The 12,043-nt window shown below is 50.3% G+C and overlaps 1 protein-coding gene across 12 annotated transcripts in view; it reads right to left on the bottom strand.

Annotated features, from left to right (window-relative positions):
• The window catches only part of scrib (scribble planar cell polarity protein), a 226,854-nt gene that overhangs the window by 138,790 nt on the left and 76,021 nt on the right, over positions 1 to 12,043 (bottom strand). For 10 of the 12 annotated variants that reach the window (XM_072576533.1, XM_072576538.1, XM_072576540.1 and 7 more), the window contains exons 14-16: positions 10,874 to 11,068; positions 9,698 to 10,009; positions 5,345 to 5,407 (exon numbers count right to left, since the gene is read on the bottom strand). In XM_072576533.1, the coding sequence (XP_072432634.1) occupies positions 5,345 to 5,407; positions 9,698 to 10,009; positions 10,874 to 11,068 (570 nt within the window). The remainder of the gene's footprint in view (positions 1 to 5,344; positions 5,408 to 9,697; positions 10,010 to 10,873; positions 11,069 to 12,043) is intronic. The other 2 variants (XM_072576537.1, XM_072576539.1) reach the window with 1 other exon arrangement.

Below are 12,043 nucleotides of genomic sequence, written 5' to 3'. Positions count from 1 at the left end.
GAAGCTTTGGAAAGGGTTCAGAAGAGATTTACTAGGATGTTGCCTGGTATGGAGAGAAGGTCTTACGAGGAAAGGCTGAGGGACCTGAGGCTGTTTTCGTTAAAGAGGAGGTTGAGAGGTGACTTAATTGAGACGTATAAGATAATCAGAGTTAGATCGGGTGGACAGCGAGAGCCTTTTCCCTCAGAAGGTGATGGCGAGCACAAGGGGACATAGCTTTAAATTGAAGAGTGATAGATTTAGGACAGATATAAGGGGTAGCTTCTTTACTCGGAGAGTAGTAGGGGCATGGAACGGCCTGCCTGCAACACTAGTAGACTCGCCGCATTAAGGTCATTTAAATGGGTATTGGAGATACATATGGATAATAATAGATCAGTGTAGGCTAGATGGACTTCAAATTATTTTCACAGACCGGCGCAACATCGAGGGCTGAAGGGCCTGTACTGCACTGTAACGTTCCATGTTCCAATAAAGAGAAAGGGTGGGACCAACATATCATGGGATACCCAGCATTGGGTAAAGAGCAAAAGGGAGGCTGATGGCAGCTACCGAGGACTCAACACAGCAACAGCCACGGTGGACACAGAGTGCAAGGGCAAACTTACAGTGGAAATTATGAGAACAGAAAGGCAGGGAGAGGAATGAAAGAATAATGACAGGCACAATTAAGGGAATCACGTTATTTATCAAGTACGTTAAGGTTAAAAAGAAAACAAGGAAAAGAATAGGTTCCATTAAGAATCCCAGTGGCAATGTGTGTGGGGAGCCAGAGGATGCAGGAAAGGTTGGAAATGAATCCATTGGCCCAGTGTTTACTGGTGAGAGGGCCAATGTAGGCACTGAAACCAGGGACGGACTGTGATATACTTAATACAATTAGCACAGACAGACAGGAGTGGTCTCAGCAATCTTAAATGTAGATAAATGTCAAGGGCCGGATGAAATGTATTCCAAGAATAACTAGAATTGCAGATGCTGGAAATCAGAAACATCAGAAATTGCTGGAAAAACTCAGCAGGTCTGGCAGCATCTGAGAGAGAGCAGTTTATGTTTTGGGTCTGGTGAATCTTCTTTTGGGTGAAGGTGGGATGGGGGATTGGTTGCGGCATGATGGTGGTCTAGTGGTATCATCTGGAATGTTAATCCAGGGACCCAGGGAATGTTCTGGGGACTTGGGTTCCAATCCTACCAAGGCAGGTGGGGGAATTTCAATTCATTCCCAAAAAGATCTGGAATGATGACTATGGATCCCTGTCGATGGCTGGAAAAACCTATCTGGTTCACTAATGTCCTTTAGGGAAGGATCCTTACCCATTCTGGCCTACATGTGACTCCAGACCCATAGCCATGCAGGTAACCCAAATAAACAATGACCTAGTCAGCAACACCTTCATCCCACAGATGAATACATTAAGAAAGGCTGAGCAGTGGCAAATGGATTTCAATCCGGATAAAAGTGAGGTGATGCACTTGGGCAAGAGAATACAGGATGGACAGTAGGACCCTGGGAATCCCCGAGGATCAGTGTGTATGTGCACTGGTCCCTTAAGGTATCAGGGCAGGTGGGTAAAGGGAGGGAGGCCTATGGGAGAGTTGCCTTTATTATCTGAGGCACAGAGTTGAAGAGCCAGGGAGGTGATGCTGGAACTGTCTAAAACATTGGTTAGGCCACAGTGAGAGTACGGTGTGCAGTTCTGGAATCCACATCATGGGAGGGATGTGCGTGCACAGGAGAGGGTGCTCAGGAGATTTCCCAGGATGTGGCCTGGGCTGGAGAGATTGCCAGACTGGGATTGTTTTCCAGGGAGCAGAGGAGATTGAGAGGGGACTTGGTTGAGATGGATAAAATTGATGGGCACAGAAAGGGTTGATAGCAAGAAACTTTGCACTTGATCAATAACTGGGTCAAAGATTTAAAGACGAGGGCAGTGTGTTTACAGGGGATGTGAGGGTACATTTTTTCAGACAGAGGGTTGTGATGGAATGTCTGGAATTCTCTGCCCGTAAGGGTGGGAGAGGCAGAAACCCTCCAAATTCAAGTAGTATCTCTGAGTGCACGTATGATGCGAAGGCATACAAGACTATTCAAAATGGGTTGAAATAATTGTGATCCTTTTAAACTGGCTCACACTCAATGGGCCAAAGGGCCTTTTCTGTGCTGTGCTGTGTCTGAGAGTGCATTCCTTGTGCAATGGCAAGGGAGAGAAGTCGGGGCCTCACTGACACAGAGATCACAGGGGTGGGGTGGGGGTCTCATTTACATTGCTAATAACAGAGATATCCTCATATACAGTGGGCAACGTAATTACATATATTCAAGTCAAAGGGAGCTACAGTCCCACCAGAGCATTGGACTGAGAGAGACAATGTGATGTTTAACCCAAGGGTCATCATGCCTCAGGGGAGGGGAGAGGTGGAGAAGGGCTGTCCTTCATGGTCACCTCAGTTAGTGCTGTTAACAAACCAACTGTCCTGTCCCAGGGGAATTATATCCCACATATACATTGGGAACAAAAGGGCTAACGTTCTTACACTGGCATGTAAAGGTGAATATATTCTCGATGTACACCAGGATTACAGCAAATTTATACCACTCAAACTGAGCACTGTGATCAGTAAACATTACTTCAGACAGAATCTGTATCTCAGATCCAACAGGGTCTAGCTTATAACAGTTAACTGCCTGTAAATTATGGAGGCATCCTGTGTTCATAAAAGGAATTAATTAAATACAAGCTTTTGATTTACCCTGAGAAGCAGAGAGGGGTAGAAAGACCCTTTTTTGATGCTACTCCAACACAGATGAAGAAAATGCAGGATGGTGTGAGATTTGGAGGTCACCCTGCAGGTGGTGATGTTCCATGTACTAGCTGCCCTTGTCCTTACAGGCAGGAACACTTACAGGATCGGAAGGTACTGTCGAAGGAAGCTTGGGGAGACACTGCAGCATTTCTTGGAGATGGTACTGTCTCCTGCCTCAGAGTCAGCGGGGAGGGGAGTCACTGTTGGAGATGGTGTGAGAAGAGACAATCAAGTGGCTGCTTTCACCTGGATGACCACAGGGTGATAGATGTTACAGTATTCAGTTCACTGTCTGCACCAGCTTGGGGAATTTTGGCATAATGACTGGATGGTGTCAAGCTTGGAGTGTTGTTAGAGCTGCACCCATCCAGACAAGTGGGAAGTGTTTGATCACACTCCTGTCCTATGCCTTGTGGATAGTGGACAGGTGGGTGAACTCCTGGCCACTGACCTGCTGTTGGAGCCACACTATTCATATGACTAGTCCAGGTGAGTTTCTGATCAAGGCTCACTCCCAGGATGCTGCTATTGGAATTAGGAGCGGGAGTAGGCCCTTTCAGGCTGCTTACCCATTTAACATTCCTTGCTGGATCTTATTCTAGTCTCCACTCCACCCGCCTGCCTGCACTCCCTAGTCCTTTATCCCACATTTCACCAGAAACCGTGATTTCTTTCTTGAATCTATTGATTGATTCTATCCCCACAGCACACTGCGGCAGTCAGTTCCATAAATTCACACCCTCAGAGAAGGGGTTTCTCATCACAATGTTGAACTGGCTTCCTCTCACTCCATATCTAATGCCCTTTTGTTCAAATCAGTCCCACAAGGGGGGACCAACTTTCCAAGTCCATCTTATCAATCGTCTTTAGCATTTTAAATACCTCAGTCAGTTCCTTCCTCAGTCTTCTGAACTCCAGTGAGTATAAGTCTGAGGTGTTCAGCTGCTCCTTGTCGACCAGCTTCCAGTGCTACCACATCCTTCCTCAAGTAAGGACACCACAACTGGACACAATATTCCAGGTGTGGTCTCACCAAAGCCTTATTTCATTGTAACCACATTTCCTTACACTTTTAATCCGGTCTTTTTGCATTAAATGCCAAGATTCCATTTGCCTTTCTTATCCCATGCTACATCTGCATTCTCATTTACACAAGGACATGCACAAGGACGTTTGAATCCGCTTCTCATTTAAATATTAAATTGCCCTTTTATTTTTCTGGCCAAATAGAAAACCTCGCATTTCTCCACCTTAAACTCCATCTGCCAGATTTTGGCCAATTCTCCTAGCCTATCAGTATCCTCCTGTAAACTCTATCTCCTCATTGATTTTCCTACTTTCCCATTGATTTTCATAGTGTCCATGAATGTTGTTCTGTTACACTCTGTCCCTGCTTGCAGATCATTTTTATCGGTGTCATGGAGATCTGAGCGCTGAACCCTGTGGCCCTTCACTAGGTACAGCTCACCACCCAGAGAAGGACCCATTTATCCTGACCCTCTGCTTTCTGTCGGTTTCAGTGATGGTCACACCCTAGAACATTGAGAGGCAATGTTTCGCTGCTTCTTGCTGGAGCTGTGTATTTCCCTGCACTGAAGTAACATGTCAGCCAAAGCCTGGATACAATCCTGGACTTGCTGCATTTGAACATGGACTACTTCAGTCTCAGAGTCATACCTGGTGCTGAACATTGCATAAGCTTCAGTGAACATCCCACTGCTGACCTTCGAGTGGAGGGAAGGTCATTACTGAATTAAGGCACAGTTGACCAACTTGCATTGAGTAAGGAGACAAAGCGCTTGGGATGTTGGACTGTAATGGAAGAATAGGGGAAAGTGAGGATGGCAGATGCTGGAGATCAGAGTCAAACAGTGTGGTGCTGGAAAAGCACAGCAGGTCAGACAGCATCTGAGGAGCAGGAGAGCCGATACTTCGGGCATAAGCTCTTCATCAGGAAATGGAAGAATGTCCTCGCGATGTTAAGCTATGATTTACTGAAATAACTTTCCTTCCCCAATTACAAGTAACAACCTTCTCCCCAACCCTTCAGCACCAGTGAAAACCTCCTGAACCAAACACCTAAGATTATTCAAGTCAACAGCTGATAGAACATGAACTCATTTCACAGTCGAGGTGAAATCCTGTTCTGACCAATCAGTCAGGATTCAATGTTGATGAATACAGCGCAGTAACAGAGACGGTGTTGCTGCTGAATTCAGTGGGGGAGTGGGAAGAGGAACAAGAGGAAGAACGGAATTGAACAAGATCAGAGCATTTAGAACAGGGAACGTGTTAGCATCTTTTGATGAAATGTACAGGTCCTGCTTGTTACAATGCACTCTCCTTCAGTACTTACCACCTCAATAAAAACATGATCTCTACCAGCACAGACCTTCCACTACAGTGACATGTCACGCTGCATGCAGTCTCCTTACAGCAGGGGACCTCACTCTCCCCAAGCCTTTAAGGAGTAACCCCCATCACATTACAGACTGGGCATGCATGTGTAGAGCTGATATAGAAAGGGAACAGTACAGACCTCTTCCTCCTCAATACGAGCAGGCTCGATCAGCAGATTATTGACTTGATCAAAGGAGACCCCCTGTTAGGATAGGAATCAGCAGAGGCATGCGGATTAGTGGAGCACAGCATCAACCCAGTCAAAACACAGCCCCTCGATGCAGTGTCGAGGATCGCACCAGGCAGACAGACACCAGGCAAGTACAGATACAGATACAGATACAGACACAGACAGACTCAACACAACCCTGGGCTCGCAAATTCTTAGCCCAAGTTTGAAGATAATTTGAGGCAGCAAGTGCAAAGATGAGGAATTGTCCTGTCTTCTCCTTTGGCAGAGGGCCATGGGTCAGACCCCAAACAAAGACACAGAGAAACAAAAACTGAAATTACTGGAAAAACTCAACAGGTCTGGCAGCATCTGTGGAGAAAAAAAACGAGTTAACGTTTCAGGTCCAGTGACCATTCTACAGAATGAAGTCACAGTGAACTGGCTGAAGTCCAATTACCCAGCTACTGTTCACCAAGTGCTTGGCATTCTGGTCAAGTCAGGACACAATAATGGCCACTGGACACAAAGAGGCTTTATAAAGATTTACCTTACACTCAGCTTGGAATTCTCATCAATTCCAAATCCTTCACTAGGATCATTCAGCCAAACCAGCAGCCTTTAACCTGCAATCGAGTTCAGTGTGACTACAAGGCCTGGGGGCATAATGGACAGCTTCCCCCACCTCCTTCACCAGATGATCAGAATCTCAGAACTGAAAGTTGGCGATTCCCATCGATTCAATGTGGAACAATGTGAATGTTATTGCTCTAAGGCCGGCTCAGCTGCAGCCAGACTCTGAACAGAGCCTGCCCACTCCTGTACAAACCCCAGCTGGACGGGAATATACGGGTGTGGTCAACTGGAGGGATGACTTGGCTCTGCCTGAAATAACACTCACCAATGGAGACACAGGGCCTGACAATCATAATGGATCTCTATCATGTCACACCAGCTGCTCAGTAATGGACAGATTTCCCCATGGCTCACAACTGCTGAGGACCAACATGTCCACATGCTCTCCTCCCCCCCCACAGTACCCTCCTCTGCCCTCCTTCAGAGACCACACCCTCCTAGCCCTAACCTTGTGAAACTCGACACAGCTGACAGTGCTCAGTGACCACACAAACCGATCCCTCACCGCTGCCCATGCACACAGCCCCTCCATCGTTCACTAAAGGCCTTAGCCCTGCTCTGTCTCCATGCCTTCTACTGCCCACACTCAGCCCCTCCATATTGGCACTTGCCTCCACATCCCCGAGAACCATCCTGCTATACCACACAGCACACTGAAGCCGAGAGTTCACACTTCTGCACAGACCAGCACTGCCTCCTGGAGGGACAGAAGCAGCCAGCACTGAAAGACAAAAGCACAGTTGAGCAGCAGGGTGTAGCTCAGCAGTGAGAGGGGCTGACAGAGACATGGCCGAAGGATGACAGGGGGCTGAAGGGAAACAGAAACATTAGGGGTTCCATTATTTTTCAACTTGAAGAATTTGAGAGCCCAGAGAACAGGTCAAACAGCAAACACCAAACCTTTCGTTTGAACATTTTCATCTGATTTTAAAGGAGAGAAGCAGAAACTGTGAAAGAACAGATCAGTGTGGGATCCAGCTGCAAGTGAGAGAGGTGACCAGCTTTCCCAATCATAGCAGGGGAGAGGGGGGCACTGACTGGGGGCTTTTCCCAGTACTCCATGTTCTCACGGATTACAGTACAAAGAAACTTCCCAATTCAGCAGGTTAAATACAAACACATCCTCCAGGAGTACAATCACCTTTCTTGAATGCAAATAGCAATGTGACAACTGAGTCAACAGTGCCACATGAACAGCCTTATTTCAATCGAAGCACTCATACAGAGCTGCAATGACAGGCTCATGACTCAGTGCAGGATTATGTAAAGGAGTTGATAGCGATAGCAGGGCACACTAGTGCGGAAATACACCACTCCTGGATTCAGCTAACGCCTGTACTCTTTAGTGGCAACATTCAGTACAACAGGCCAGTGGAACTGGCTAGGAGAAAGTGAGGTCTGCAGATGCTGGAGATCAAAGTCGAGTGTGGGGTGCCAGAAAAGCGCAGCAGGTCAGGCAGCATCCAGGGAGCAGGAGAATCGATGTTTCAGGCATAAGGCCTTCATCAGCATCTCCTCTTCCCCACATGCTGTCTGACCTGCTGTGCTTTTCCAGCAATACACACTTGACAGTGGAACTGGCTACCCAATTAGACTCAGTCCCCAGCTCACGCTCTCTCAATACACAGGTCTCTGCAAACATTTCCCTCTTCAACAATCTCTCCAATTCCCTTTTGAAAGTTACTTGGAACCTGCTCCCATGACCCCTGTGGACAATGTACTCAGAGCTCACCTTTGACCTTATTTGTGACCTTGTGTCCCACTGTCTCAAAGACTGCATTCCCACAGCCCCTAGTCCGGCCTGGGAGAAAAAGCCCATTCAGGCAGGTTAGAAGGCCCAGGTCATGGCAGTGGAGAACCTGCAGCCAAGTGACAACAGGGGCTAGTCAGTTAGCACAGGAAAATCAGAATGAGAGGGGATGGGCAAGAAATAAAGAGACAGAACGGTTCACAGGGGGAATGTGAGCAATGAGAGGAGGGGGAGCAACATGGAAGGGGGGGTGAGTGCGCGCGAGGGGGGGGGGGTGTGAGTGCGCGAGGTGGGGGGCGAAAGGAGTGAGCGTGGGGGGGCGAAAGGAGTGAGCGTGGGGGGGCGAAAGGAGTGAGCGTGGGGGGGCGAAAGGAGTGAGCGTGGGGGGGCGAAAGGAGTGAGCGTGGGGGGCGAAAGGAGTGAGCGTGGGGGGCGAAAGGAGTGAGCGTGGGGGGCGAAAGGAGTGAGCGTGGGGGGGCGAAAGGAGTGAGCGTGGGGGGCGAAAGGAGTGAGCGGGGGGGGCGAAAGGAGTGAGCGGGGGGGGGCGAAAGGAGTGAGCGTGGGGGGGCGAAAGGAGTGAGCGTGGGGGGCGAAAGGAGTGAGCGTGGGGGGCGAAAGGAGTGAGCGTGGGGGGGGCGAAAGGAGTGAGCGTGGGGGGGGCGAAAGGAGTGAGCGTGGGGGGCGAAAGGAGTGAGCGTGAGGGGCGAAAGGAGTGAGCGTGGGGGGCGAAAGGAGTGAGCGTGGGGGGGCGAAAGGAGTGAGCGTGGGGGGCGAAAGGAGTGAGCGTGAGGGGCGAAAGGAGTGAGCGTGGGGGGCGAAAGGAGTGAGCGTGGGGGGGCGAAAGGAGTGAGCGTGGGGGGCGAAAGGAGTGAGCGTGGGGGGCGAAAGGAGTGAGCGTGGGGGGGCGAAAGGAGTGAGCGTGGGGGGCGAAAGGAGTGAGCGTGGGGGGCGAAAGGAGTGAGCGTGGGGGGCGAAAGGAGTGAGCGTGGGGGGGGGGAAGAGTGAGCGTGGGGGGGGGGAAAGAGTGAGCGTGGGGGGGGGGAAAGAGTGAGCGTGGGGGGGGGGGGGGAAGAGTGAGTGTGGGGGGGGGGGGAGAAGAGTGAGTGTGGGGGGGGGGGGAGAAGAGTGAGTGTGGGGGGGGGGGGGGGAGAAGAGTGAGTGTGGGGGGGGGGGGGGAGAAGAGTGAGTGTGGGGGGGGGGGAGAAGAGTGAGTGTGGGGGGGGAAAGAGTGAGTGTGGGGGGGGGAAGCGAGCAGTGCGCGCGTGACAGCAGTATCGGAATGGGACATCGATGGGGGGGGGGGATAATGGATAGGCAGCTCAGGTCAGATTCCCAGCCTGGTGCTGAATTCTGACCAAACCGGTCTACTTCCCGTGCCCAACAGTGGAACCAAAGCAGTGACAATGATGACAAATGTCTGAGATTGCAGCTCACTGACCCTCCCTGCTGTGAGGAGGCAATGCACCTTGTTCTCTGGTTTGAATTAGGGGGTTCCATGATTCAATTACTGATCACAGATTAACTCTTGCTCCAGCTTATTCGCAATGCCCAGTGCACAGTTCAGAGAAATAACCAAACAGCTCCAGGACACACTGAATAAGAACAACCTGAAATTTGACCACCTCTATGGGACACCCAAACCCAACTGAGTCACCACAGACCTGTGCAACATCAACATGTCATTAACCCAAGAGAGCAGAGAATGGACTGTGGACAATTCCTAATTGCAGGCAGCATTTTCTGGTCAGTCTCAGCTTGGCACTGGGACACCAGCTGAAGTGAGGTGGGAGCTGCAGCTGTATGGAGTGGTATTTGAAAAGGTTTGGTCACTCCTTCAGGGCAGCCAGTGTAGAGCAGAGCCTGCGTGCACCAGCTTGGCCCGATCAGTGCCTACTTGATCCCAGTGTCAGTGATGGTGGCCAGTGCTTTCATCCTACCTTAATAGGAGGCTGGGAAAGCCTTTCATCTCTAAACTCCAGGCAATCCTCCAGTGGGCCCATGTCCCCATCCATGTATGGGCTGGACTTAGAGAGTTGGTCACTTTCCTCTGGGAGATCAGTGCTGGGCAGACCCTGCAGCATGGCCAGCACGGTCTCAGGTTTAGGAAGCTTATTAATCTTAAACTGCTTCTTGTAGTGAGGGGTGTCTTTGCGAATCAGTCTTTGCTTCTCAGGAATGTAATCGCCTTCACCAGTTCCTTCCTCCTCCTCTTCCCGAATCACAGTATCTTCGGTGAAACGCACCATAGGCTACAAACCAGACACAAAGCTGTTACCAAGTCAGCAAGTGATCACGGAAATGATAACAACGTGCAATTACTCACTTTTCTGGCCTGTGGTAGTGGTGACATAATCGTAATGTCACTGGAGCGGCACTCACTCAGCGCTGACCCTCCCACAGTGCAGCACTCCCTCAGAACTCACCCTCCCACAGTGCCCACTCCCTCAGCACTGACCCTCCGACAGTGCGGCGCTCCCTCAGCACTGACCCTCCAACAGTGCGGCGCTCCCTCAGAACTCACCCTCCCACAGTGCCCACTCCCTCAGCACTGACCCTCCGACAGTGCCCACTCCCTAAGCACTGACCCTCCGACAGTGCCCGCTCCCTCAGCACTGACCCTCTGACAGTGCGGCGCTCCATCAGCACTGACCCTCCGACAGTGCGGCGCTCCCTCGGCACTGACCCTCCGACAGTGCGGCGCTCCCTCAGCACTGACCCTCCGACAGTGCGGCACTCCCTCAGCACTGACCCTCCGACAGTGCGGCACTCCCTCAGCACTGACCCTCCGACAGTGCGGCACTCCCTCAGCACTGACCCTCCGACAGTGCGGCACTCCCTCAGCACTGACCCTCCGACAGTGCGGCACTCCCTCAGCACTGACCCTCCGACAGTGCGGCACTCCCTCAGCACTGACCCTCCGACATTGCTGAGGGAGTGGTGCACTGACCCTCTGACAGTGCGGCACTCCCTCAGCACTGACCCTCTGACAGTGCGGCACTCCCTCAGCACTGACCCTCCGACAGGTGGCAGTCTCATGTTTCCTTTTATTGGCACATTGCCAAAGTGAGTCCACATACAAATATTGTCAATGGATTTTGTTATGAGCTTTTTACCTCAAAGTATCCATCCTCATCCTCCTCTTCCTCTTGCTCCTCATTCTCTTCCATCATCTCACTGTTCTGCTCCACTGCCATTTCTTCCTCTGCTGGTCCATCCATCAATTCAGCTTCTTCCTGTTCCAGGGGGATTGCACCATTGGACAGATGTGACTCCTGGCTCTGGTTTGATGTTGTACTCAGCCTCTTCTCCTGTTCACAATGAAAGTCACACACTCAATATCATTACAGCTCAATCTCTCAAACCCATAACTGTCCGCTATACTAACATCCCAGCTAACCCTAACCTGGAGACCGTCCACCTCTCCACCCAGAGGCAGCATGCACCCCTCCCTCTCAGCAACCAGCAGGGTGTGCTGACTCGCTAAAGATGCCCATCTTTCCCAATGTGGGGAGCCCACCTGGCCGGAGTTACTTGACAAAACAAAACTGAAGAGAAATGGGAGGAGTGCCATAGCCTAGCAACATCACCTGGACTGTTGGTTTCTTTTTGCCATGGACTCGAAAGCAATTGGCAGGAGGGAAAACACCTGACTTTCTCAGATAAATATAATCCTTAAAGAGGGGGAGATACTAAATGAACATTTTGCATCAGTATTTACTGTGGAAAAGGATATGGAAGATATAGACTGTGGGGAAATAGATGGTGACATCTTGCAAAATGTCCTGATTACAGAGGAGGAAGTGCTGGATGTCTTGAAACGGGTAAAGGTGGATAAATCCCCAGGACCTGATCAGGTGTACCCGAGAACTCTGTGGGAAGCTAGAGAAGTAATTGCTGGGCCTCTTGCTGAGATATTTATATCATTGATAGTCACAGGTGAGGAGCCAGAAGACTGGAGGTTGGAAAACGTGGTGCCACTGTTTAAGGAGGGCGGTAAAGACAAGCCAGGGAACTATAGACCGGTGAGCCTGACCTCGGTGGTGGGCAAGTTGTTGGAGGGAATCCTGAGGGACAGGATGTACATGTATTTGGAAAGGCAAGGACTGATTCTGGATAGTCAATGTGGCTTTGTGCGTGGGAAATCATGTCTCACAAACTTGATTGAGTTTTTTGAAGAAGTAACAAAGAGGATTGATGAGGGCAGAGCAGAAGATGTGATCTATATGGACTTCAGTAAGGCATTCGACAGCGTTCCCCATGGGAGACTGATTAGCAAGGTTAGA

The sequence above is a fragment of the Chiloscyllium punctatum genome, chromosome 8, assembly GCF_047496795.1.
Source record: "Chiloscyllium punctatum isolate Juve2018m chromosome 8, sChiPun1.3, whole genome shotgun sequence".
Lineage (NCBI taxonomy): Eukaryota > Metazoa > Chordata > Chondrichthyes > Orectolobiformes > Hemiscylliidae > Chiloscyllium > Chiloscyllium punctatum.
Note: the sequence above shows the minus strand (reverse complement) of the source record. Positions and strands in the feature narration are given on the sequence as shown.